The sequence below is a fragment of the Hordeum vulgare genome, chromosome 3H (genome assembly GCF_904849725.1).
Source record: "Hordeum vulgare subsp. vulgare chromosome 3H, MorexV3_pseudomolecules_assembly, whole genome shotgun sequence".
NCBI lineage: Eukaryota > Viridiplantae > Streptophyta > Magnoliopsida > Poales > Poaceae > Hordeum > Hordeum vulgare.
This window is the reverse complement of record NC_058520.1, coordinates 10676700-10704664: the sequence shown is the minus strand read 5'-3', so window position 1 is coordinate 10704664 and position 27965 is coordinate 10676700. Positions and strand designations below refer to the sequence as shown.

Sequence of the window (27965 nt, the reverse complement as noted above, 5' to 3'; positions counted from 1 at the left end):
CTGGAGGCCGACATGCCCTCTTCGGCCAGCCACGTGAGCCGACAGCAGCTCTTCGGACACCCGTGAGCCGATAGGCCCTCTTCGGCCTCCCGCCGGCCGACATGCCCCACCTCGGCCAACCATAGGCCGACGGGGTATTATTTTTGATTTTTTTTCCATTCCGACATATGATTTTTGAATTTGGTAAAAAGTTGTCGTATTTTTGAAAGAAAAAAAAATCCATTTATAGTGCAGCGGCTTTGGCCTTTTTTATTCTGTGACCGCTGCTCTTCTCTTCTCCCACTCACCTGGCGCCCACGGACAGGATGCAGGGCGCCACCGCCGTCCCCGAGGTGAGGAGGAGCAGGGCTTCGCCCTCGCCGGACAAGTTCGACGAGAGCGCCAAGAAGCCGCGGCTGGACCTGCCCGACGGCCTCGTCAAGCAAGAGGCGGCCGGAGGAGGAGGAGACGGCGGCGCCATCGTCGCGGTGGAGCTCGCCGTGAGGATCGGCAAGCATGTGCTCCACTGCCCCCTCTGCACCCTCCCCTTCAAGCCCCCAGTCTACCAGGTTCCCTCTCTTTCCTTCCACTCGGTCGGCGCCGGCCGCTTCAAGATCGATTCTTTCCTTCGTGCCTGATGAAGATTTGCTGATTGGACTCCGATTTGTGCCCCTGCCTGCAGTGCAAACGGGGCCACCTGGCCTGCGGCGGCTGCGTCGCCCAGCTCCCCTGCGGGCAGTGCATGGCGTGCGTGGACGGCGCCGGCTTCTTCGACCCCTGCCCCGCGCTGGACACCGTCGTCTCCTCGACCAGGGTCCAGTGCCCCAACGCCGGCTGCCAGAGGTACGTCACCTACCACGAGGCCGCCGACCACCAGAGCGCGTGCGCGCACGCTCCCTGCTGCTGCACGGAGCCCGACTGCGGCTACGTCGGCGCGCCGCAGTCGCTCGCCGGCCACCTCAACACCGTCCACTCGGTGCCGGTGCGCGCCCTGCAGTACGGCAAGGCCATCCAGCTCCGGGTGCCGGTGTCGGCGCTGGCACCGCGGCTGCTGCTCCTCGGCGACGACGACAACCGCGTGTTCCTCCTGTCCGTGGGCGCGCTCGATGCCGGCACGGCTGCCGTGTCCGTGGTGTGCGCCAGGGCGAGCGCGGTGGCGCGCCCGCGGTTCACGTGCAAGATGTGGGTCAACCTGGAGCCAGCGGCGGCGAGCGGTGCCAGGGCCGACTCGGTCCGGGTGGAGATGCAGATGAGGAGCAGCACGTCGCCCGGCGCGGTGCTCGCCGTGCAGGAGCCGACGTTCCTGGCTGTGCCGCCGATGTACCTCGTTCCACCGCCAGCAGCAGCAGCAGGGGATAAGGCGGCCATGGAAGTTCCCCTGTACATCCGCATCGACAAGGTCTCCCCTTGGTCATCCGACGCATTGGTTTAGGTCCCTCCAGCACTCGTCTTGTCTTAGATTGGGAAACAAACGATGCGATTCAAGGCAGTCTTATTTTGGAGATCCAGCTGAAAGCATGAAACTATTTTAGATGATGTTTAATTAGGAGTGGATGCGGTTTATCTTTTGATGTAGTTCATCCTGCAGGCTAGTGAACTTTCATGTCATTGTATGGTACTTAAATCGCACTAGGATATTATCATGCTTGGTGCTATGTCATTCCAAGAGTGAATTCCACATTTACCCCATACATATGCATTTGTGACACTGGTTAACCCCATCAAATCCACGTGTCCATTAGGCAAGGTGTGAGGTGGCACCCCGGGTCCAAAAATATCTGGACAAGGACAAGGAACGAAACCGGTGAAAAAGATAAGTCTGGACATGATCGTCAATGATGCCCTCTGTTCTTTACATTTTTTGTTACAAAACATTAACTCAACATGTCGATACTAACTAATATAAACAAGCAAAATGAAAAACTGGGTTAATACTGTGTTAAATGTCTTCAAAAACTGATATTTCACTAGACGATTCACTAAATGGGGTAATATGTGTCACAAATGCACAACTACTAGGAAAAGAGTGAAATTCACTCTCACTCCAACTTGCAAGCATTTCATTTACATCTGTTGCAATCTCATGCCAAGAAATGTTTAATGCGGGTTATCAACTCGAGAGTAGAGCTCAATCTCATGTCAAGACATGTTATCCACGCTACCAAAGCGAGGAAGAAAGGAGACCTTCTGGCTAAAGATCTCCTAACTCTTCTTTGTGTATGAATTCGAATATTCAACATGCGGGATATCGAGCCTATGATGACGCAGCATATAGCCCTGCACTAATTCCTGGTGTAGCTTCTCTCGGAGTCTTCCTAAGACTTTGTTTGGTAGAAGTGGATTTGGGAGGTTTGGGGAGGAAGGAATTTTAGGAGGTTTGGTGAATCCCTCTTCCCTCCACCCAATCCTCTCAAATCCACACCCTTACTATTTGATACACATGGATTGGTACACAACATTTGCAAAATTACTATACTATAGTTAAAAATGCAATTTTTATAACTTCAAAAACTCACAAAAGAATTGTACTTGCAACAAAGTTACAACTAGATCATGCAAAACAACAAAAGGCTCATATAATAAGTTACAAGTACTATCAACGGTCCAAATGAAAAGCATAACACATGCCACGGTCCAAATGAAAAATACAAGATGTTCAATCAGCGAAAGTCAATGGTTCATCACAACATAAACACATGTTTGATAGGCGAATGCTCCGAGACATGTTTGCGGGCGGCACAGTGTGAATCACACTTGTGGCGGTAAAGTGTGATCACCCGTGCTTCCGCAAAATTAGGTCCCTATAAAACAGATGAATTAATCCACGGGTTAGATATGGGGAAAAACATGAACATATCAACCAACAAAATGAAAAAAAAGAACCAACAAATAAGTCATCATCTATCTTCTCTAGATTGTGAACAATCAGACAAGACCGACATGAATGGATCTGATTTTAAATTTTACATAATGTATCATAGTATATCTTAAATCTGATCTGAATAACAGTCACTCGCATCAAGTCTTGTTCGCAGTAAAACATGAGAGAGTAACAAAGAAACAATCATATAGTACCATGAGAAGCTTCTTGGAATCATCATGGCCTCATAGAAGATAATTTTGGAGGACTGAAAGTTTCAGTTCAGGCTTGATCAGAGACACAAAGAGAAATTTCTCCACACAGGTACATCCTAAGCTCTGGATATTTGAAGTAATACTTTAGGTACGTCTTGATTTCAGGGTATTTAAAGAAAACAACCGAAGAAATATCATCAATCATATAATCGTATTAACAATTGTATATGTTACATCATATAATTAGCTGCAGCTAAAACACTTTTTGTCTCGACTGAATATAATTAGCAGCAGTACAGGAGGTTCATCATTAGAGGGTACTTAAGGCAGAGTACATTGTCACTCAGATTAGGGCATTAGGAAATCTGGTTCAAGCATATTTAGTAAAACAATTTCTAAAAATAATAACTATATTTTCCTACAAAACTCAGTACTAAAACCAAAAAATGAGTAGCCTAAGCAAGTGCAGAATGAAAATGGAGTTTTGTTCATAAAGCTAGATATTATACATCTTGAAACAGAGAGAAGTACTACTGCACGCTCGAACACTAGGTTCAAACTTCAAAACATGGATCATGGGTGATGTGGACATCAATACCATTGTTACACCCATAGCCCCAGCTGCTATATATATTGGACCAGTTACTAGACCTCGCGCACGCCAATTGAATTACGAGGTACTTTCGTTTATTTGAAATCCTTCTAATGTTCATGAACATATGATGTTGTCTAAGTTAGATACTTTTGTTGTACTTATGAATGAAGGACCTATGATGGACAAGAAGGATATCCGTTGGAGCGGGATCAAGCATGGAGAAAAAGATGCACGCGCGGGAAAGAACAGTGGAGCTTCCACTCGTGATTTTCGCACTTTGAAACCACTGTAAGGAGAGCATGAAGGCTTGAACGAAATATTCAAGAAACCACTTTATAAATTTCGTCCATAGGCTATTATAGGTGCTACGCCACCTTATTTTTGGGTCAGACTCATGTAATTTCGAAATACCATATTATAGGCTGTTTTTATAGTCTGTATGTGTGGAAAAACTGAGTTGAGGGTCGTTTTCTGAACCCTCCTACAAGGGTCACGAAAATCCCTCTCTGTTCCCTCATATATACAGCCCTTAGGGCACCGTTCAGACTTGGGTTTGTTTAGATTACAAGTTTTCCATACCTGCAACTTTGCGTTCTTTATTTGTGTTCCACGACCAGACAAAGGCTTCACAGAACCCCACCTTCATCAATAAAGCTTTCCTCTTATATTCGGAATATCTTGATTGCAATCTTAGTTTCTTGCTTGTTCTTTTTTTGCGTGCAGGAAACATACCCTCGTGGTTAGGTTGATGGTGCTCCGTCTTAGTCAATAACCTCTCGGAGTTGATTTAGCGATTGCTAAGGCGCGACGTCCTCACACGTTCGTAGTCGGATCATCAAAGTCTACTTCACAAAAAACGATAAATACCGTCTCATCGAAAGAGAGGGACAACTTTGCCTCTATCAAGTGGTATCAAATTTCATGGTTGATCGGTGAGATTTTACCAGTTTTTCGTAGTTAGATCGCATCTGTTCTTCATACCTATAGTCCACGAAAAAGCAAAAAAAGGGGTTAGATCATCATATCCGAACCAATCTAAGCCTTTGCATAGTCTTTTCAGTATTTTTCTTTGTTGAATTTGTGGTTACATCGTCGTGTCAAGTTGCTGGTCTTAGTGTCTTGTCCTTTTGAGTTTCGAGTTATGTTCACAGGTTGTCACGTTGCCACCATGCCATCTTTCATCGCTGCCATATACCACCACCACGCTACCATCATCGCTGCTGCCATATATCACCACCACGCCACCATTATCCTTGTTGCTATATATCACCACCACATATCCACCACCAATCCTAGTCCGAGTCCTTTACGTATTAGGTCAATTTCGAGATCTTCTTATTTTTGGTTTCGCATTTCCTTACCCGAGTCTCACTCTTTCAGAGCACTTTTTAGACCAAAATTGCGGAGGGTGAATTTTTCCCTATCGTGTTGTTAGGCTTTTTAAAGAGTTTTGAGACACTCGCCATCATATTGATTTTTGTCACAATTTTTGGTCGTCGCAAGCCCGAATTGCTCAGAGAAAAAAAATATAGTCAATAAAAAATTTCATGCCTATCCTGTTTTTAGATGCGGAGGAACGTAGGAATGAACCAGGATTGTTCTTTTACTACAATATAGTCCAAATGCATCCATGTTATAGTTACTACAGTACTACTCACTCACCCTCGGGTGGCCACTTCCAAATAAGATGACGTTTGTGCTGCTCAAGTGGGAAAAATATCTACTCCGTGTCATGCTTCTGCTCCATAACAATTCCTTTATCATGCTTCTGCTCAAGTGGGAAAATGACGTTTGTTTATCATCAGCTCCTTTCAAGTACATCTATACATCTGTCCGGTGTTGTATTTTTCTTCCTTTCATGTACGTTAGAAATTTAAATGTGTATCTCGATAAAAGGACAAAATAATTCAACTTCTAAATCGGAAGGAATAACGATACTTCTATAAGAACCAGATTCTAAGAGCAATTCCAACCGGACGATCCAAACGGACGCACACTTTGTCTGCATTTTGTCCGTTTAGATCGGTCCGACGAACATCCATGTCCTCTTTTATAACTCGATCGGCGCTTGCACTCAACCCAGCCTTGACTCTTTTTAGACGACGCTAAAAAACATAATAAATTTTTTGAAATATGAAAAAAATTAATTAAACATTAATGTTTCAGGCCGACGGTGATAGTCCCATGAGTCCACACTACACTAAACAAAAAATAATAATAAATTAAAAACGAAGAGGCGCGCTGCGCTAGGCGTCCTCCTAGTTGTCGTCGTCGGAGCCGGCGAGGTTGACGAGCGTCGGCGCTGGGCCAACACGGGGGAAGGTCATCTCCCAGGCGGCGACGACGTCGTTCGCCGGTGGCTGCACCAACGCTCGTTGGACAGCACGTCGCTCCTCCTCCTCAGCTTCGGCCTCGCGCTCCATCCGCGCGACCCGTCAAACCTCTGTGCGCTCCTTGGTCAGCCACCGTTGCACCCAGTGCTCGAGGTAGGCCACCTCCTGCTCCGGCGTCGCACCCAACCAAACGGGTGGCGCACTGACCCGCGCACCACCCCGTCCCAGGCGTACTGCTCGGGCCTGAGGACCAGCGACCCTGGCTTGACCTTCGCCGGGGGGGAGGGGAGTGGCGGCACGACTGCGTCACCGGCAGCGGAGAGCACCATGGCCTCCGCAATCTGCGTCTGGTAAGCCGCCTTCTCCTCGTCCTTGAGCCGTGCTTCCTCCTTGCTTGCACAAAGGACGGTCGCCATCGCGTTCTGGTACGCGGCCTCGCCTCATGGTTGTTGAGTTCTATCGTAGGCGCATCGCATGTAAATTAAAAAAATTCTACGCGAAGAACAACCAAGAACATGCTATGGAGATGGATCACAGATCGTTACCACTAGACGCGCAGTGCCGTGTAGCGAAAGTAGACGTGGCAGCGCGTCCGTGTGGTCCGTCTCCTCCTCGTCTGATCTTCCTCACACAGCCGGTCCCCGGATCCCACGTACAGGTTCTCCGGAGCAGCGCAGGAGCACCGCCTCTAACGGTATCCGCCCGTACAGGAGGAACACCGTGCAGTGGACTGCTAGGTCCGGATCACACAATCGGCAGTGGCGAGTGGAGATGGCTAGTTGCAACACATGCAAATCCCTAATGACGGTGCCGAAGCGGTCAACCGAATAGATGTGTCGCACCTCCACTATATATAGGCGTCCGACGCGGGCTCAACTCTTGGGACTCGCACGGACCCTAAAGCCCACGCGTTCCTTCCCTTAAGCGCGCGACCCTTTAGGTTCTCGTTCACTTGGTCGCGAGTCAGACCACGTCCGACTCGGCTTGTCGGTAGCGGTCTCTAGCAAGACATGCCGACTCCAAGTGTTCGTTGAAGCTGGTTAGCCGAACTTGTACTTCATACTTTTGTTCCCTTTGCCACACGATATACGTTGTCGTGCTCTAGGCGACATGGTCATCCTTGTTGCCGCACGACCTCTTTCTCGTTTCGGTAAATCTGACCAACATTCGGATTATCTCACAATCCTCATCGCATGGCCATGCTTATCCAGGTCAGATCACCCGAGGGGCCCAGAGTATATCTCTCCTGATCGGAGGGGCAAATCCCATCTTGCTCGACCACGTCTCGCAGCATGGGTCTGGACAAGTCCGAAACCTACTTTTGTAACTACCCAGTCACGGAGTAGCGTTTGGTCGGTCCAAAGCAAGTCTATGACCATCCCGAGTACTGCACCAGCTCAGGTCTTAGGACATAGAACGTATGTTGTACTAGAGACTCATAGATGACCTATCGATGCGTCTCATAGTTGGGTCTGTCCAACTCAGACCTTATCTCGACTCGGATTCGACTACTCGAATCCGACCAGATCTTTCTGAGTCCATATTATCCGGCTAGCATCCAATGCTACATGGTAAGTGAGACCGGACCATCCATCGTATCATATGTCAGTCTAGTTGGTTGCGCGTCCACACGACTCTTTCGACTAGGAACCATTTAGGACAGTCATGATACAATGTATAGTCTCACAAAGAAGTCACGTACTTGTTAATACACATCATTGATAATGTTTAAGGACTACCTTTATTTGTAAACACATAGGAAATATCATCATACGTGATTGTCTCTAGGGCATATCTCCAACACCGGTCTTCTTCGCGCACGACGAGTGGCGGCGGTGGTCCAGCCACCATGACACGGATGCCACACTAGCGCCACTCCTCGTGTGCCCGCGCAAACTAGGCCTCCCATTCGGGAGAGTCTGCAGCATACACGGGGTCACTACTATGGAAAAGCCTAGCTGTAGCGCGTGTTTTCCCCGTAGCAGTAGCATGGGTGTCTGCGCTACTGCTACGGCCTACAACTAACTTTTATAACCCGCACTACTACTAACGTGCAATAGTAGTAGTGAGCTTTTAGAGCAACTCTAGCAGACCCCGCAAAACACGCAAAACCGCAAAAATCCGGCGAGTATGCGGGCTCGGCCCAATTTTCCGGCCAGAACAGAGCCCGCATACTCGCCCCGCCCGCAAAATAATTTGCCGCAACCCGCACTCCCTGACCGCTATATCTACGGTTCCGCGGTTTGTTTGCGGGTTGAAACCCTATCCCCCGCCGCCAGGGCCCCCGATTCCCCACCCCCTTCTCCACATTTCTCGCCGTCGGCGACCACCTCCCCGCCTCCAGCCACCATGTGGGGCCGCATGTGGAATTCTGGAAGCGGCTCCGGCAACAGATCCGACGATGGAAGCGACCCGGAGCGCGAGTGGCGCGTCCGCTCGGACGCCACGAGGAAGCGCGGGGCCCGGAGGTGGATCAACCGTGGCATGTCGCCGCCGTCGAGCTTCCGACGGAGCGAGACGGAGGAGTATGACCGCCGGCGCACGTCCTTCTCCTCTGCGAGATGTTCGTACGCCGGGAGCTCCTCCTCCTCCGGCACGGGCCTTCTCCTCATGAAAAGGGAGTGGTCAGAGGATGAGGAGGAGTCGGAGGAGCCGGACGAGTTCGACTTCGTCCCCATCAAGGAGGAGCCCGAGGAGCCCGCTTCGCTCGGCCGCCGTGGAGTCGTCGTGCCGGAAGACTACGTCGCCGACGTCGATGCCGTTGCGTCCACCATCGCCGAGCGGAGCGTGCGCGAGGAGGCGGAGCGCCGGCGTCACGCCGAGGAGCTCGAAGTTCTCGAGTGGCGGCAGGCGGTCGTTGCCAATCTCGCCGCCAAGGAGAAGTACGACGAGTGGCGCCGCATCCGCGAGGAGCAGAGGGCAAAGTACATCGACCTCTGTAACTCCGATGAGGAGGATTGAGCGTCCTTCTCCTCCACGACGTCGTCCATTTGCCACGACCTCGCCGTCGTCAGATCCGACCCCCTCTAGTAGTAGTATTAACTATGTAGTATGTAGTATGAACTATGTTTGTAGTCTGTTGATCATGATCTATGTTCTCCCGTGAAAGTTTTTTTTTCAAATTATGCAGTTCTAGATACGGTTTCTGTTCAGCCGCGCTAGTTTTCGACCCGCAAACGCGATCTTCGTGAAACCGCAAACGCGTTTTGCGGGTCAAGTTTTTGCGGGGTCTGCTAGAGTTGCTCTTAGAACCCATGCTACTACTATTAGTTTCAACCCCCCCCCCCCCCCCAAAAAAAATCTTGATCTCGTGTGTGCTGCCAATGGTGATTCGATACAAGTACGACAGGGGTCGCTGGAGGTGCGCACGGGCAACAGCAGACCAGATCCGGCAACTATTGTTGGAGAGGGACCGTATCCAAGGCAGAGCAAGATGACGGTGCGAGGATCCTCTTTGCGGCCAAGGCAGAGAGCTCCTGTTTAGGCATGTCGATGACCTACGGAGGCATGAGCATAGGAGGTAAGTAAAGTCGGAGGAAGAGGGAGAGGGAAAAGAGAAACAAGGGAGAGAGGAAGGAGATGGAGGGCGCACCGGGTCTGGTCGCCGGTGGTGAGGTGCTCCGTCGTCGCGGCATGGAGGCGAGGGGGGAGACGGGCGAGGTCCTGGACGCCAGCGGTGCGAGGTGGCGGCCTCATTTGGCGCCATGAAGGAGGAGGTGGGAGAGCCTATGGAGAGAGGGGGGAGAGTGAGGGAGAGAGGAGGGATTCCACCGAGGATATGGGGACTTCACCTACCTTGTACTTAGTAGTAGTGAGGGGGTATAAACCTACGCAACTACTATCAACTTAGTAGTAGCGCGTGTTTAGACCCCTCGCTACTACTATGGCATGTCCCGGAGGAACACGGTAGAGACCACTTATAGTAGCGAGCGGTATAAACCCATGCTACTGCTATCAACTTAGTGGTAGCGAGGGGTATAAACTCGCGCTACTAGTAAGTAGCAGTAGCGAGGGGGTTTAAACCTGCGCTACTAGTAAGCGTCAACCTATAAGATTTTCCCTAGTAGTGGGTTGCGCCGCTGCTCTAGCGTCAGCTGCTGCCGCCGGCGCCTCACCTCCTTCGCATGCGCCCACGCCGACCGCAGTACCGCTTGCACTGGGATCCTCCCCATATCCAATTGTTAGTCGTGTGGCAGTGTGACGTCGGGGTAAGGGAAGGGGACACGGTGCTTCGAGTGCCACCTGGCCTGGTGCACTGTATGCTAACCCGCAGTCGAGGCGGACGGGAAGACGCCGGCCACGGGAATGCATGGACAAGGAGAGCGGGGGACTTGCCCTTGCCTTTTCCGGAGAAGAAACCCATGATGGTGGCTAGGGTTTGCCGCTGGCGGGGGAGCAGCGGGTGGCTAGATGGGGACGACTTCTGGAAGGATGGGGAAGAGGATGACCCCCCCCCACACACACACACCCTGCTCGGATTAAAAAAGACGCATGGGGATCGATGACACATGGGCCTATGATGGTCGGTCATCGTTAATAAAAACGACAATGGTTTTGACCGGGCGCCATATGTGGACGGGCGCGGACATGAGAAGGTGTGCGTCGCGTTCTTGTCGATGCATTTCAACCTCAAATTTGAGCCTGAAATGGGTCGGTGCGGATAGGGAGCGAACGTATTTTGAGAATGGGTCGACGCGCTGGACCTCCACTTTTGTCCGCGGCGATCCAGACGGACTATGACGAACGAAATGAGTCGTCGAGTTAAGGTTGCTCTAAAGGCTTAAACGAAAGGATGTTAGAGTAGTAGATTTTTGTACGACAAAATACTCCATTTAACATCCTTTCTAACAGCGCAAATCATCCCTTTTTTTTTCAAGTATCTCTCAATTGTTCACTTAAGAGTTTGAAAAAAAGGAAATTCTTCACACTGACTTAGTATTGCCTGCTCCCTTTCCGGTTTTCTAAATGCCAAACTGCCAACTGTCTCTTCAAAGTTTGCATCAAATATAGTGTGTCCGTGCTTTTTCTTTTCCTTCTGAGCAACCTGGACTTGACAGTTCTAAAGGGCCTTTCAAGACAGAAATGAAATGCTCCAAAAGTTCGCGTCCACTGTCCAAATAAATCCTGTCCTGAATATCATCAGTTATATGTACTTTGTTAGTGTGCTCGACTATGCGGCAAAAAAATATGAGACAATTTCGGACAATATGTCTTCAGAATTTTATTATGCTTGCAGTTGCTCAAAAATTAAAAGAGGCTATGCCCAGGTTCAGAAGTTCAAACAAGTACACGCGACAAAAAAAGATATACTTCTAACAAATAGCACTAACTGACGACGTGTTGTTCAACCTTCAGAGTTGCAAATTTCACTGTGAACACAACTGAAATATATAGTTCCAACCTCCACACAAAAAAACACAGTTTTTCACAAATTTCACAGTATAGTAGCTCACAAAGGTTAACCAATTGTTGGTTGGTTACATGATTTATGCGCACTTACATCCAGCTTGCAGACTGATGCTGTTTCCTCAACTCCCAAAGAACAGCATTCTTAAAGTACTGCTGTTGCTCAGCCTTCACAGTTGTAATAAATTAATCTGTTAACAAAACTCACATATAGCTTCAGGCTTCATGCACCAAACACACTTTCTTTTAAAGAAATAACAGTGTAGTTGCTTTCACAAATTTCAATCTATTTAACTGGAAGCAGCAGCTTGCCAGGCATTATATAGCAGAATATGCAAGTGAACATCGAGAGAACTGCAGTCAACAGTCAGCCACAAGTTACAATCAAGACGGATTCGCGGTCATGGGAATAGAATTCTGAGATACATGGGGCAAAGTGAGCTCCGACCACACTACAAATGCAACCATGGTGGTACCCTAAAAATGCATGAGACAATCTAGAGCAACAACATTTTGAAAGTTTCATGGAGATCATATTCAGTCAACTACCTTGGTTTGCAGAGTCGGTACATGGGGTATTCGCAGATTCTGCATTGTCACGAGAGGCAATTAATTCGTGTAGCATGCGGAACCTCTTGTGATCGGCTGCCAGTTCTACCACAGGCTCGTTGGGACGTTCACGCTTTGGTACAAACCTAGGACTTGTCCTAGGAGTGCCAGTATGGTAGTCCTTCCTAGGATGTTTCGCCTCCCCTCTCACCAGCTCTGCATCATCACCTTCAGAGGTCAGAGCTTTGGTACAAACCTAGGACTTGTCCTAGGAGTGCCAGTATGGTAGTCCTTCCTAGGATGTTTCGCCTCCCCTCTCACCAGCTCTGCATCATCACCTTCAGAGGTCAGAGCTTTGGTACAAACCTAGGACTTGTCCTAGGAGTGCCAGTATGGTAGTCCTTCCTAGGATGTTTCGCCTCCCCTCTCACCAGCTCTGCATCATCACCTTCAGAGGTCAGAGCTTTGGTACAAACCTAGGACTTGTCCTAGGAGTGCCAGTATGGTAGTCCTTCCTAGGATGTTTCGCCTCCCCTCTCACCAGCTCTGCATCATCACCTTCAGAGGTCAGAGCCTTCGCGGGCAGCTCTTCCACATGCCCGTTACGACAATCAAGCTTCTGCTCAAACCTAGGACTTGTCCTAGGAGTGCCAGTATGATATTTCTTCCTAGGATGTTTGACCTTCCCTCTCACCAGCTTTGCATCGGCACCTTCAGAGGTCAGAGCTTGGCAGCTCTTCCACATGCCCGTTATGACATTCAAGCTTCGGTACAAACCTAGGACTTGTCCTAGGAGTGCCGGTATGGTGTTTCTTCCTAGGATGTTTCCCCTTCCCTCTCACCAGTTCTTCATTGCCACCTTCAGAGGTCAGAGGCTCAGCGGGCAGCTCTTGCACATGCCCGTTATGACATTCAAGCTTCGGTACAAACCTAGGACTTGTCCTTGGAGTGCCTGTATGGTACTTCATCCTAGGATGCTTCACCTTCTCTCTCACCAGATTTGCATCGCCATCTTCAGGGATCAGAGCCTCGGCTGGCACCTCTTCCACAGGCCCGTTACGACATTCAGGCTTCGGTCCAAACCTAGGACTTGTCCTGGGAGTGCTGGTATGGTAGTTCATCCTAGGATGCTTCACCTTTCCTTTCACCAGCTTTGCGTCGCCATCTTTAGAGGTTAGAGCGTCAGCTGGCAGCTCTTCCACAGGCCCGTTACGACAATCAAGCTTCTGCTCAAACCTAGGGCTTGTCCTAGGAGTGCCAGTATGATATTTCTTCCTATGATATTTCCCATTCCCTCTCACCAGCTCTGCATTGGCACCTTCAGAGGACAGAGCCTCGGTTGGCAGCTCTTCCACATGCCCGTTATGACATTCAAGCTTCGGTACAAACCTAGGACTTGTCCTAGGAGTGCCAGCATGGTATTTCTTCTTAGGATGTTTGACCTTCCCTCTCATGAGTTCTTCATTGCCACCTTCAGAGGTCAGAGCCTCGGCTGGCAGCATTTCCACATGCCTGTTATGACAATCAAGCTTCGGTACAAACCTAGGACTTGTCCTAGGAGTGCCTGTATAGTACTTCATCCTAGGATGCTTCACCTTCTCCCTCACCAGCTTTGCATCGCTATCTTCAGGGGTCAGAGCCTCGACAGACAGCTCTTCCAGAGGCCCGTTACGACATTCAGGCTTCGGTTCAAACCTAGGACTTGTCCTCGGAGTGATGGTATGGTAGTTCATCCTAGGATGCTTCACCTTCCCTTTCACCAGCTTTGCATCGCCATCTTCAGAGGTTAAAGCGTCGGCTGGCAGGTCTTCCACAGGCCCGTTATGACATTCACAGTCCAGTTCAAACGTAGGACTTGTTGTAGGAGTGCTAGTATGGTAGTCCTTCCCAGGATATTGCACCTTCACTCTCACCAGCTCCGCATCGCCACCTTCAAAGGACAGTGCCTCGGCAAGAAGCTCTTCCACAGGCCCGTTAGAACATTCAGGCTTCAGTTCAAACCTAGGACTTATCCTAGGAGTGCCGGTATGGTAGTTCTTCCTGGGATGTTTCACCTTCCTTCTCACCAGCTTTGCATTTTCAACTTCAGAGGTGAGAGCCTTCAGAGTGGTAGAAGTCAGACCTGCAGGTGGTCAATGTTAATTGTTTTCTGGGAAAGGTGTGGTTAACTCCGAATACTAAGAATTTGTTGCAATGTTTGCTTGATATGGGCCGTTTGCATGATCAACACACAACTGTACTGCAAGGGGATAGATGAATTTACCGGGGAATGACACTGATGTTGGAGAGCGAAAACGGTTTTGTGATTTAGCCATATCAAGAGGTGCTTTTCCAGTAACCAAAGACGACGTTGTAGCTTCCAAAGCATTTCCAGAGTCAGCAGCCTCTTGCCTTCCTTCACTCGCTGCAACAAGCACAGCCTGCACATCTTGGCTTCCTTCACTAGCTGCAACAAATGCAGCCTTCTCATCTTCACTTCCTTCACTCGCTGCAACGAACACAGCCTGCACATCTTCGCTGCCTTCACTAGCTGCAACGAAAGGTGCTTTTTCCGTAACCAAGAACGATGTAGTAGCTTCCAAAGCATGTCCGCACTCAGCAGCCTCTTGCCTTCCTTCGCTAGTTGCAACAAGCACAGACTGCGCATCTTGGCTTCCTTCACCAGTTGCCACAAATACAGCTTGCACATCTTCGCTTCCTTCACTGGCTGCTACGAACACAGCCTGCACACCTTCGCTTTCTTCACTAGCTGCAACAAGAGGTTCTTTTTCCGTAACCAAGAACGATGTAGTAGCTTCCAGAGCATGTCTGCACTCAGCAACCTCTTGCCTTCCTTCACCAGCTGGAACAAACACAACCTGCTCATCTTGGCTTCCTTCACCAGCTACGACAAGCATAGTCTGAGTATCAAGCAACGTCGCCTGGTGATGAGTTGCAATCTGATCGTCTTGAACAGTCTCGTCATCGCTGCTCAAGTCAATAATATCATGATCGCTCAGATCTATGAAATCTATTATCATTTTGTGGCCTGAAATAGTAAAATTGCGTGAGCAATGATTAATGAAGTGATGCAGGAATAGAAAGAAGCTGAAGCTATATCCATCCATCAGACACTTCACCCCTAAGGGAAAAAGAAACAAGTAGCAAGGATAATACATATAACCAAAGGAGCTTACCCTTTTTAAGAATCGGGATATTTAAATATTTACCTAGTTATTATAACATGATCGACTCTTTAATTTGGACCACGGGCCATGAACCCTCTTTTTTTAGTACATGTGGTAAAAAAACAATGAATGTACTATTGAGACAAATGCAGTATGATTATTTTCATATAACCCGGCACAAACATTTCAATGTGCAAATTCAAAGAACTCTGATTCCAGAACTCTAGCAGTTGCGTTGATTCCTACATATCCATTCAATGTATCTTTATTGAAAACGAAGCTGTCAATTTCATTCTGTACATTGCTAACTGGATAGATTTCACAAGAGGTTGTGAAACTGTGGTCATTTACAAGAGATTTCAGCAGTGATAGGAAGAATTAAAGTTCTTCCTCAATTATGGAATTGTTCACATAGCTGTGGTCAATTGGCATCTCCATATGTGTTGTGTTAATATTAACAGTGACATTGCTAAAAATCTAACAAAAAATGCTTTACCGGATCCAAGTGGGACACAAACTGTCACTTTCTTGATCGTATCCACTAGAATGAGGCTATTTGTGAATCTTGAGACTTGAATTTGATATACATTTTAGGATAGCAAGAGCTAGAGGTGTTGTAAATAGTATATGTGCCTGAAGTTGTAAGGAGTGTTAATACAACACACTCATTGTAATGCATAACAACAAGGAAAAGGAAAAAATTACCACGAATCCTACAGGATAGCAAGAAGGTATCCACGAATCCTACGAATCTTACAGAAGATCATTGGTTCACAGTTTTGAGACACAGGTAAGGATAATGTTGGTACAAGTCTTCATTAACAAGAAGAACGGATCAAAAAAATTCAAACAACATTTGTTTCACTAGCAATGAATAATGACAAGGCATGTAAGGCAAGATCAACGTACCCTCTAGTCCTTGCAATAACTTGAAGGCCAAGGTTCTTAGCTTTCTCCTCACTGACTAGTACAATTGCAGCAACACCATCACTGTACAGTACTGGAAGATCAGAAATGCACTGCAGTTATACTTTAAAGTAAACATCGCTTCGCATAATTCATCTTAACCATACAAAAAGGAATAAAATATGAGCTCGGAAACAATCTAGCTTCATTATTCTACTATGATGATACAAAACTGACAGTTGATTATTACTACTGAAGATATACAACATTGTTCGGCTGCATATTGTATACAGAAGGTAGTCTGGTCATGTAAAAACAAAGCCACAATGCTAGACCAAGCAGTATCATAAATGGGAATGAAGTTGTGAAGTTAAAAGATACTGAACAGAGGCACTTCAATCACAGAGCTCAATTCTACTAGCTGAATGTTTTTATTCAGGATTGTGATATCATACTTGAATATTGCTATTTAAAGTAACTATCGTGCAAGGTTACCATCGAAGTAAACATCCATAAAGATAGTAAAGCAAATAACAAGGGTACAAAAATTGCAAACCTTATAGTACAAGAACTGCCAGCAGTTACGGGGCAATTCGTCTTGAATGCTGGACCCAAGTTTCCTCAGCTTCACTGGCTCAAACTGTTCACATAGATGACCAGAGAAGCCATGACAAAACAGTAAGGAAAAAGGGTATGCTGATGATTATGTATTTGCATTTTCTTGATGTGTTATTCTTCTGTGCACCACAAAATTATATTCGATCTGTATATCAAAACCAGACCATATGTTGGTTTATCGATAAAAAGTGCAACCATGCGGAGATGACACTGAAGAAAGAAACACATTCCGTCACACACATTCCACAAGTTTAGTAATCCGTAAGTTCAACACTAGTATAAGCTGACTACTGGATTTTCAACTTACCCATCTTTATGAATTGAGATGCTAACATCATATCAATGAAAGAACCATACTCCCTTAATTAACTGCTATTTTCGCCTTTGACAGCCTCTCCGTATTAAAGCACTGGCCATGAATTCTCTTCACTTAATGCACGTGGTAAAATATTAAACTGTGGAATTGCTGTTAATGACAAATGTGTTAACACTGTTTTCATGCAGCCAACACAAACATGCTTGTTGAGTTGATTAATTTACTGAATTTCACAGTGGAGTCGCTGAACATTATGGTTCCGGATTTTCCGCAAGATATGTTCAGCAGCTCATCGAGGGAAGGCGTGCCTGGTCGGCGAAAAAAAAGAGAAGCTTTTCTTGCAGATTAGGAGAGCAGCAGGGTCGTTGGTCTGAAAGTGTGCTTAGCCCAAACAAATCATGGTTACATGTAATAAATACGAGCACCAGTGTCAGGAGATCTCTGTTTTACTGTTCGACGTGCTAGTACTAGTTTAAGCTGACTTGGGTGTGATCAGTGAGCTCTCGAATGCTAAGAGGAAAGGGAGTTTTCAGATCCCAAAGAGGGCCATCTGAAAAAGAAGAAAGATCCATGGACGGAGGCAGCAGACCTTGGTTCCTCTGCTTCCCCTTCTCACCCCGGCTACTTCCTTGCCCCCTTCCCTTCAAAGCTCCAAAAAAAAGGGCCGGAAATCAAAGCGCGACCGAGGCTCTGGAGCAGAGATCGTTGAGCGGCGAGCAAGAACCAGGGCAAAATCAGCTCCAAGAAAGACAGGGTTCCTCACCCGCAGGACGGATCCGACCGGAGGCCTTGGCTCTGCGCCCACGGCAGCGCGGTCCACCGGAGGAGGAGGAGGAGGACGGGGGTGCCGGACGGCGAGCTGATCTGGTGGGGAATGCTCTCCGATGGAGGCATGGGGGGGCCGGATCGGTTCACTCGACAGCGGCCATGAGCAGGCGGAGCTATGGGTGGGAGCGCCTTGGATGGTCGCGTCAGGGTTTCTGCACCATGGGACCCACCGAGAACAGTGGGGCACAACAGAAAGAACATGTCAGACCAGTCCAACTCCTTTCACTTTGTGATTTTAAAAACAAAACCCTTTTCTTTTTGCAATGAAAAAGAGTTTTATTCAAAGATCATCGATACACGATGGTCCTAGATGCATCCATACACTCTATGTGACTACAATTTGTCAAACAATCCGCAACTCTAAGAGCCCGTACGTTGCAACGGAAGAAAAATAACACACGCTCTGAATGCAATATATTTTCACATGGCATAACATTTGTGTTGCGGACGATGGCTTTATTGCTCACACAATGAAAACACGTTTGAATATACAGTCACTCGGAATAAGATGAGAAATATGTTGTTTCTCCCCACGAAGTTTTCCAAAGGTGTGCATGTGTTGTTAACGATTTCCTCTCAATTTGATTTTAATTTAATGAATATTTATTGCAGTTCGTATCGTCGTTGGAAAAAGAGGAAAAAAAGGACTCTGCACTACAGATTAAGTTTGCATCAAAAATAATATTTAAGAAGTACTACCTTCGTCCGGAAATACTTGTCCTAGAGATGAATGTATCTAGACTTATTTTAATTGTAGATACATCCATTATATGCATTTTTAGGACAAGTATTTCCGGACAGAGGGAGTATTCAACAGCTAAAAATAACATCCTATTTGGATTCTACACATTTTTTTAATCAAATTTCATATATAACATGTTAAAATCGAAGTTACGGTTTAAAAGATATGGATAATTTTGTTTTAGATAAAATGTGGATTGATTAACTGAAAAGTTAGGTTTTTTTTGTTATAAAATACGGAGGGCCGGTTGATTACCTGAAACATCAAGGGTTTTCGGAAAAATGCCAAAAAAAATCGTTTTCTGACTTAAATCCGGACTGCGGGTTGATTACCTGAAACATCAGGGGGGTTCCTGAAAAATGCAAAAGACAATTCGTTTTTTTACTAAAAACGGACTGCGGGTTGAATACTGGAAAATCGAGGGGTGTTTTTGCAAAATGACTACGACGGACGACAGAAGCGCTCTACGCTTTATTATTAGGAAGAGATTTAATTTGCACGGAATAAACTCCATGTTCCATAACAACGCCTTAATTTCAGATACGAAATGTTCATAGGCAGAACCGATACTCCTTCTCGAGTTAAACCCGATAAAGCCACGGTGGAATCGGACTGAACAATTATCGAAAGATTGGAGTGTTGTATAGCAAGTGTCACCCCCTTGCATAAGCGCGCGTGTCTTCACTCATAGTGCATTATTGCAATTGAAAATATACTGATAAGATGTAAAAATAATTGATCCATCATATTGCCGGAAAATTATAGATGTGGCCGCAGCGTCAAAATCAACTGAGAAAGATCCATGAACTGATAGAGTAACGTAGTCGGTAGTACAAGGTGGCCAAGTCTTAGGAACATGATTAACACGGAAACAAAATCCATTATTGCCTTTGCTCTCCTGCCACCTCATGTTGCAGGACGCATGTGAAATACTTTCTATATTTCTAAATATTTGTTGTTGAAGAAAACAAGATTAATTCTCTTCAACAACAAATATCATGGTACAGTGAGAGTAAAACATATCCCTTTTGGGATAGCTCTCTCACACACTTGCTCTACTTGCTGCCGCCGGTGAGCGTCAGCAACGACATGGCCATTGCCTCACTCTTTCAAGGTGGAGCGACGCTGGATGACTCGTCTTGGTGGAGGTGTGGCCTCGACACAACGGTGTTGGCCGAGGTGCAGTTCTAGCACTGAGGCAGGCAACCGACACGACTGCAATGCAGCGGCTAGCGTCGATCTAGCCTCGAGGAGGTTTAGAGCATCTACAGCCGGACCCCCTCAAATCCGGCTCCTCGAACGACCGCGGACGCGTCCAGGCGCGTCCGCGGTTACTGAACGTTTGAAGATCTGTCCGAACGTTTGAAGAAGGTTTGAAGGGTCCGGCTGGTGACTCACTTCTATGTGAGTTGGCGTGTGTGCTTTGATGGTTGGGGTTGAGCGGCGGCCAAGGATGATGCGTGCCAGCGTTGTCGTGCGGATGTGGCATGGCTCCTCCTAAGAGCATCTCTAGTAGAACCCTCAAACCCTCAAACCCTTAAAAATAACCGCTTTTTTACAGTTTTCATCGGAAAAACGGCGTAGACTAGAACCCTTAAACCCTTAAACCCGTAAAAAAATTTAGATGTCGAACCCTCAAACCCCTTCCCAGCCTGTAGAAGTGAGGGTTGGGGGGGGGGAAAACTGCCCCCAACCCGTACTCCACTTCCCACCTCGCGCGGGAGGCAGTTGGTTCCCGCCCGCGCGAGGAAGTTGCTCCGGCCGCCGCCGCCCCCCGCGCTCCGGCCGCCTCCCACCGCGCTCCGGCCGCCGCCCCGGCCCCGGCCCCGCCGCCCCTCTGCGCCCAGGCCCCGGCCCCGCGCTCCAGCCGCCGCCATCGCGCCCGCCGCGTCCCCGCCCGCCGCCGCCGCGCCTGCCGCCCCCCCCCCCCCCCGCGCGCGCTCCAGCCGCCGCGCCCCCGCCCGCCACGGCCGCCCCCCGCGCTCCAGCCGCGGCCGCCGCGGCCGCGCCCCGCCCGCCGCCGCGGCGCCCGGCGGAGCTCCACCGCGCGGTACGCCAGGGAGACGGCCTCGTCCAGGCAGCGCGAGCGCGAGCTCCTCCGCAGCTGAAGTCATTTTTGTATCCTCTGTTCCTCCGCGTGCATGTTCATAGTGTTCAAAACTAGGCTATAAGGGTTGGGTTTGAGGGTTCTAGTCTTTGCCTCTGTTTTTCAACCCTTAAAAGTGTCAAAAATGACCAATTCTCAACCCTTAAAACTGATTTTGAATTTAAGGGTTTGAGGGTTCTACTAGAGATGCTCTAACATGCCGAATCTCTCAAACTCTTTCCGGACTTGTTCGGTTAGACAGGGTTTAAAAAGGTTTGATAAAAATTGAAGGAGATTAAATTCCTCACAAGGCAAAATCCCCCTCAAACTTTTCTAATCCCCTTCAATTCAATTCCTGTGGTGACGGGATTAAGCGAACATGGCCTCCCCGATCCAAGGCCCCGGGCGGTGGTTCTACTTGTACGCTACTGGGCGGGCGACACACGGAGGGTCTGGTTGTTGCATGGTGCCGAAGTGCGTGCATGCATGCACGCTTGGTGGAGGCACGAGATGCGCATGCGGCAAGGCCCGATCTGGATTTCCGAGGGCTACGTGTCGTGTCTGGGCTACGCATGGGTGATAATTTGCCAAGTGCACGGAATTATGGGAGTAACACTATCCAATGTGGATATATGTAAAATATATGAGTATTGATACTTGGTCGGAGCTAAAGGAAGGTTTCTTAATCTTTCAATGCTTCGTATGCCACTTACATAATTATGTGTGCATTTAATGTTTACTATGCTTAAAGCAAGTACAATAACGGCTCTACGGTCCGCTTACATGGCAATTTTACCTACTATGTAAAGTAGAGAGACATAAAAAAATAAAGGGGTAGACTCCTATGCAAGAGCCAAGCTATATGCGTGTTCCTAGACAGACGTAATAAATATAAAGAAAAAGATAAAGATAAAGGTAAACAAAAGTTGTGCTCATATAGCCAACTTTATAGCTAACCTTATTGTATGAGTGACTAGAAATAAAGACTATATATGACATGACAACATCATATATAGCCAGTAGCTGGCTATATTATTAACCATGCTCTTAGACTCTATAACTAAGATAGAACATAGGAAGATAACTAATGTATTTAGAAAGACAAAAATAAAGTTAACCATTGTTATATACTCCCTCGGATCCTAAATACAAGTCTTTTAAAAAGTTTCGCTAGGGGATCACATACGGATGTATATGGACATAATTTAGAGTATAGATTCACTTATTTTGCTCCGTATGTAGCCCTCTAGTGAAATCTCTAAAAAGACTTATATTTAGGAACGGAGGGAGTATTAGTTTTCAAAAGTAAAACAAAAAATATGTGTAGTTATGAAGGTGGTAGTGGAATTTTCCAAGGAAAGGGTATCATGTGACGTTAAGAGATGATTGTGCGTGCATGGGTAACTTGATGCACCCCGCGTGGTTAAAATCTATTTGAATAGCCGTGTGATTTGAAGATTGTGTCTTGATCACAGAAGATTTGAATGGATACTCTAAATTTTCCAGATAAGTGTGACTGACATGAATTGCTTTCTCGCATGTGAGTCGAGGGAGGATTCAGCGTGGCCTAGGATAGAGAATACTCAAAGTAACGCTTCTTCATCTACTTGTCAGCGGTCGCATTTCGTCTTCATAGGTGACTCAAATTTTATGTGAGCTAATATATCATCTTACCCAAATTTTCTGTGAGCTAATATATCATCTTACCCTTTTAACATGGACTTAATGATGCTCAAAGGACTTTCAAGATGGCAATGACATTCTCCAAAAATTGATTCACATGAGTCCTATTGTTTATCATTTTTTATCTGAACCATAGAAAGAGCAGTGTTCTGGACGAGTTGCAAAAATTGAAATGAATTCAAATAATATGTTAACATGCCTCCACGCTATTGCTTCTTACGAGCACTTTGTTGGGCAACTGAGGATATTATTATGCTTGTACAACATTATCAGGTTATGGTCCAGGCCAGAGCCTCAAGTAGCACTCATAACTGATGATGTTCACCCTATATATACCTCCGGCCTCCATGTAGGAAACCACACTCTCCGCAGGAATTTTACATTGCGGTTGCTCCCACAAATTTCAACCTATTGCTGATTTAGTTACATCTCAGCTTGCTGCGAGGAGGAGAAGAACAAAAATGTACTTCTCTCAACATTGTTTTAAAAATCGAACTGATAATCAAACCGGTAAGGTTTTTGGTTTAGGATTTCATCAGTCGGACCATCGATTCACCAGTTCGATTGCTAGTTTTTAAGCAATAAACTAATATTTTTCATTAATAAATACACCAATCAATAGATAAAAAGTATGATCGCACTGGCGGCCGACCAACTGTTGGATGAAGGATGGACACCCAGACTAAGCACCGTAGAAGAAACACTGTAGCAGCATTGTGTACGAACACTGTAGACCGGGCACTGTGGACATCCTCTTGTAGATGGAGACACTGTAGAGCAAACACTGTTTATGTAGATCCATCCGTTGATCCTTGATTGGACGATCCAAAGAAGGGTTGTTCACCGAGGACTTTTCTACAACAAGTCACTGCATCTCAATCTCAAAACTGCATGCTAATATCTAAGGGCTTTTTCTGTGCGACAAAAACGAGTACATCGAAGGGCTTTTTTGTGAAATCAACCCGAACCGTCCTGTTTTATTTGAACAGCCCGGTTTACCTTTTTTTGTCTTCCAAAAACCATCCTGTTCAATGTTTTTTCCCGGTTCGATTGCTCAAACGCTCCACCATGCTTAAAGAACCGTTTGGATTGTCGGTTCAGGTTTTTTCTTGTCTGACCGTCAGTCTTAGCCGACTTTTTAAACTATGCCCTCAACTAAGAATTACATAACACCAGTTGTGTGCCTTTTCGGTTAAATCAAGATAACACCTTGGAATGTGCATGTCAAAACAAGTTAAAAATCTCTTTGAAACATTTAACTGAACATAAAGGGACATTGAACTGATGTGCATTTCTTCAAGGCAGAAATGGACTCATCCACTAAAACCTTTACTCATTCCCATGTTTCCGTGGGCCGCAAGCGTACAAGTACATTTTTAACCTCAGCCTCTCCTAACTGATCCATGTCAGCGAAGCTAATAAGCTAGCTAGCTACGGCTAGGCTAGGCTACTCTTACTCCTCGATCGTCCGGCCCGCTGCTACTGCTCCAGCAGCTTGTTCATCGTGGGGGTCTTTTTTTTTTTTTTTTTTGGCGGGAAGGGGTCTTCATCTCCCACACGTGCAGGTTGGTGACCTTGATGTCCGACTTGCCACTATTGAAGACGAAGAGGTGTGCGTCGTCCCCGATGGCTTTCCTTGGGTAAAGTCTTGTCAGGATGCACGTCTTTCCACAGGCCCCGAAGCTCCCCGTCACACAATGGTCAGTCTGAAATGAAGTTCAGCAGATGGCTTAGGCCCTGTTTTTTTAAAAAGTTTTAAGATTTTTTTTTCCAACTAAAAAGTCTCTAGTCTTATCCGTTTTTTTCCAAGGACTGAACATGGACTAGATGTCATTAAATGACATGCAAAAAGACCATATTACCCCTAGTAATATACTAAAAGTTATTAAATGACATGCTAAAAGTAAGGGCATTGTTGGAAAAAGTGTCAAAAAAGTCCCTTCCATAGGGACTTCTTTCTTTTAGTCCCAAATACCCCCTTTTAGTTCCTAAAAGCCCCTCCTGTTTCTTTCACATGGAACTAAAAGAGACTTTTTTTAGTCCCTACATCAAAAAACCCCTCGAAAGAAACACCCCCTTAGGTTGGTTGTAATGGATAGTATCATATATGGGGTGTTTTTTTACAGGGACATTTTGCTGTAGGGACTAAAAAAAGTCCCTTTTAGTCCCATGTGAAAAAAAAAACAAGAGGGACTTGTAGGGACTAAAAGGGGGTATTTGGGACTAAATGAAGAAGTCCCTATGAGAGGGTCTTTTTGGGACTTTTTTGACACTTTTTCCAACAGTGCCCTTACTTTTATCATGTCATTTAATAACTTCTAATACATTAATAGGGGTAACATGGTCTTTTTGCATGTCATTTAATGACATCTAGCCCCTGTTTAGTCCGTGGAAAGAAACGGATATGGACTAGAGACTTTTTAGTTGGGACTAAAAAAAGTCCTAGGACTTTTTAAAGAAACATGACCATGATACTAGTGTATGATACCACATCCATAATGCATATTACTCATATGTTAGTATCATAGGGTAGCTCATTTATTGTTATGCAAGACACATAGTAGCACATCATTTAATATGATACAATATCATAACATGATACTCAACCTTCTCTTTTTTCATTTAATTCTATGCCATCTCATCGAAATTGCTTAGTTGGCATGCATGATACTAGCTATGGTACTTCCATTACTGGCAGCCTTAGACCCCTCTCTTGCAACAGGTGACATGGATATTAGAGCATACATTGATGATTGATCATGTGATCAGTTTTTTTTTTCTTTTCGGATCCCGAAACCGTAGAAATATGATTAGTTAGAGCATCTCCAACAGCCGCGCTTCGCGCCGCGTCCAAAAAATGCGTTTGCCGCGCGTGCTTCGGCTGGTTTAGCGCGGGGATAGGCGCTGGCTCCAACAGCCGCGCTATAATGCAGCGCACGTGCGTCGCTCCAGCAGTGCCTAAAAATGCAGCGCGCGCAGCACGCACAAATCACATATACACCACATATACATTTCAAAAAATAGGCGTAAAAACGATCAAACAAACAAAATAAATCAACAATAAATAATCATTACAACTCAAACAAATAGTTTATCCTTCAGTACAACAAATAATGCACTAAACACAACCAATAGTTCATGAACAATACAATACAAATAATGCAATAAACACAACCAAATCATGCTCTTTGTCGTCCATGCCATGCCCACCACTCTTCAATCAGATTCTTCTGAAGATCATTGTGCATTGCGGGACACCGAATGGCATGATAAGAGGCAACAAAACGGGCTACCCTTACAGCCCTCCGTCGCACTCGCACAATTCCCAAACACTCCTCGCCAAACACTTGCACAATTCCCACTGCAAAGCGCTTGACACACATGATGGCTTGGCTCTCACCCATAGCCAAGTGATCATCAACTAGATCAGCCGGGATACCGTATGCCAACATACGCAATGCGGCTGTCACCTTCAGAAAGATGCTATGCCCGAGCTCTCCGGCGGCATTCCTCCTTTGCTGAAAAAACCGGTCATGGCTCGCTAGTTTCTCTGCAATGCGCTTGAATAAGTTTGTGCTCATCCTAAACCGGCGACGAAAATACGACTCCTGGTATGTGGGATTCTCCACGAAATAGTTCTTCATCAACCTGTTATAGGCATCAATCCTATCTCTCCAAATTTTCTCCCGACCCATAACCGAACCACCGTGCTTCGGTTTTTTATTGATATGCATAGCTATGATCATTGCAAGATCCTCCTCCTCTTCCATATCAAATTCTTCTTCGAAAGAATCATACGACGAACTCATCTACAATGTTCAATACTATACTATAAAAACTACCATTCAAAACATGCACCAAATTCATAAGTTTGGAGCAATACATACCTTGTAGGCGTTTTGTCGAACACCTTGCGGGCGCGGCGCGGCAGCGAGCTCTCGGGCGCTGTTCCTCGGACGTCGAAGGCGCGCGAGGGCCGGTCGGACTAGGAGGGGGTGGGGCGGAAGCGCGACGGCGCGGGGAGGCCGGGGAAGCGCCTGAACGATCGCCGGGGGCGCGGGCGGCGCCCGCAGCCGAGACAGGCCGGGGAAGCGCCTGAGTGGTCGTCGGCGGGCGCGGGCGGCGACGGCGGCGCTGGGATAGGCCGGGGAAGCGCTGAACGGTCGCGGGGGTGCGAGCGGCGGCTTGGCCGGATGGGGGAGGAGCGAGCGCGGGAGCGCGGGAGAGAGCAGGAGCGAGTGCGGGAGAGTCGCGTGCGCGGGAGCCGACGCAGCAAATAAGGGGCGCGGGATTGCGTTTCGGCCAGCGCTGAACTGGAAATGGAGCGCGCGCCGTTTTTGCGCCCTCGCTGGAGCTGTCCGCCGCGTTGCGCGCGCGCTAAAACTGCCTTTTTTGCGGCGCGATGTTGGTATAACGTGCGTGTTAGAGATGCTCTTACGTACCAATGTCTTGAGGGCGATCTTCTTGGCCTTTGCTATGTCAAAGTTGACGAAGCCGGCGAAGGTTGGCTTGTAGATCTGTGACTCGTAAGACGACCTATTTGATATCGATCACTGGGAATTACTTTGGATCCGGTTGCAGGGATAAGACAACATTGCAGGTTTCATATGTTATCTTCCGGATGCAGGATCTGGAGAACACGACCATCCTCTCCTCGAGGTCATCGGAGGCCAGGAGCCAAAGCCCGAACTACCCCATGCCGCCCTTGGCGTGTGAGTGGAACTTCTGGCATAACCCCTGTGCGTCGGTCTGCCACACCGGGTCAAACTTCTCCGCCTTCTCCAGGTTCCTAATCGTGGACACCACCTCCACGTCCGACTGCACGGATTTGAAGCCGGTGACCACGAAGTACTCACCGCTCCTGACAGCCTTTTTGCTGATATTGACATGCTTTGAGCGCAACGACTTGACCTCCTCCACTGGCCACTGGATCAGCTGCCTCCCACTTCGCGACAGGAAGACTTTCCTTGGCATCACCTAAAAATTCAGCAACACCAATAGGTCCCGATATCAACACGTATGGTAAAAAGCATGCTAGCAAAATTAGTTTTGTTGATGTGAAAGCGTAACTAGTGACCTGGATGCGGGCCCATCACTTGTGTTGGTCGTCGGGGGCGGTGTCAGACTCATTGGCCTAGCCCTAGAGGACACGACATTTCTTGGCCGGGTCGAAGAAGGACTTGGAAGCATAGTAGTCACCGTAGTCGTAGCGGAGGACATAGTCGTTGTCCGGGAAGGCAGGGTCAAGGATGTACCTTCTTGTCATGGTCGTAGGTGCCAACGGTGTAGTAATCGTATCGTGTCAGCTCTAGACTCACCTTAAGCACATATTTGACCTCTTCAGCCACAACGCAGTCGTGCAACTCTGTGGTTTCAACACCACTCCGGTGACGCTGGCTGCCTCCGTCCATCGCCACGGGATAAAAATCCGGGCATTCCCACATTCTGGTGAGCCCCGCGTGCAACGAGTGGTGAGCCTTGGCCCACTTCTTGAAGTCTCGGCTCTTATATAACACCACAATCCCTCTCATATTCTCCTTGCTACCCACCACAAACCTCCAGTGTCTGCACGTATATCGACATGTGATCTTTACGTTTAATCATAGCACCATATATAGTTTTTTTTGCGCAGGGGGGGGGGGGGCACCGCTCCCCTCCCCCACAACCAAGTTCTGAGCCAAC

The 27965-nt window shown here is 47.3% G+C and overlaps 2 protein-coding genes and 1 pseudogene across 8 annotated transcripts; 1 reads left to right on the top strand and 2 right to left on the bottom strand.

Moving 5' to 3' along the window:
- Positions 1-269: 269 nt before the first annotated feature.
- LOC123439225 (E3 ubiquitin-protein ligase SINA-like 10) lies at positions 270-1670 on the top strand. Its single transcript, XM_045115964.1, has 2 exons — positions 270-548; positions 662-1670. Exons 1-2 carry the CDS (start codon positions 306-308, stop codon positions 1409-1411), a joined length of 993 nt encoding a protein of 330 aa, XP_044971899.1. The 5' UTR covers positions 270-305; the 3' UTR covers positions 1412-1670.
- A 9984-nt stretch (positions 1671-11654) lies between these two features.
- On the bottom strand, positions 11655-17946 carry LOC123442485. Of its 7 annotated transcripts, none has more exons than XM_045118540.1 (6): positions 17708-17946; positions 17534-17634; positions 16567-16650; positions 16014-16104; positions 14201-14965; positions 11655-14059 (listed from the first exon to the last, which is right to left on the bottom strand). In XM_045118540.1, exons 5-6 carry the CDS (start codon positions 14955-14957, stop codon positions 12651-12653), a joined length of 2166 nt encoding a protein of 721 aa, XP_044974475.1. In that variant the 5' UTR covers positions 14958-14965; positions 16014-16104; positions 16567-16650; positions 17534-17634; positions 17708-17946; the 3' UTR covers positions 11655-12650. The 7 variants fall into 7 exon arrangements, 5 of the variants coding, with proteins under 5 accessions (XP_044974475.1, XP_044974476.1, XP_044974478.1 ...); XM_045118541.1 differs by having other exon boundaries at positions 17534-17585; XR_006630475.1 differs by having other exon boundaries at positions 11655-12083; positions 12194-14059; positions 17534-17946.
- A 5816-nt stretch (positions 17947-23762) lies between these two features.
- On the bottom strand, positions 23763-27727 carry LOC123442488 (annotated as a pseudogene).
- Between the last annotated feature and the right edge of the window lie 238 nt (positions 27728-27965).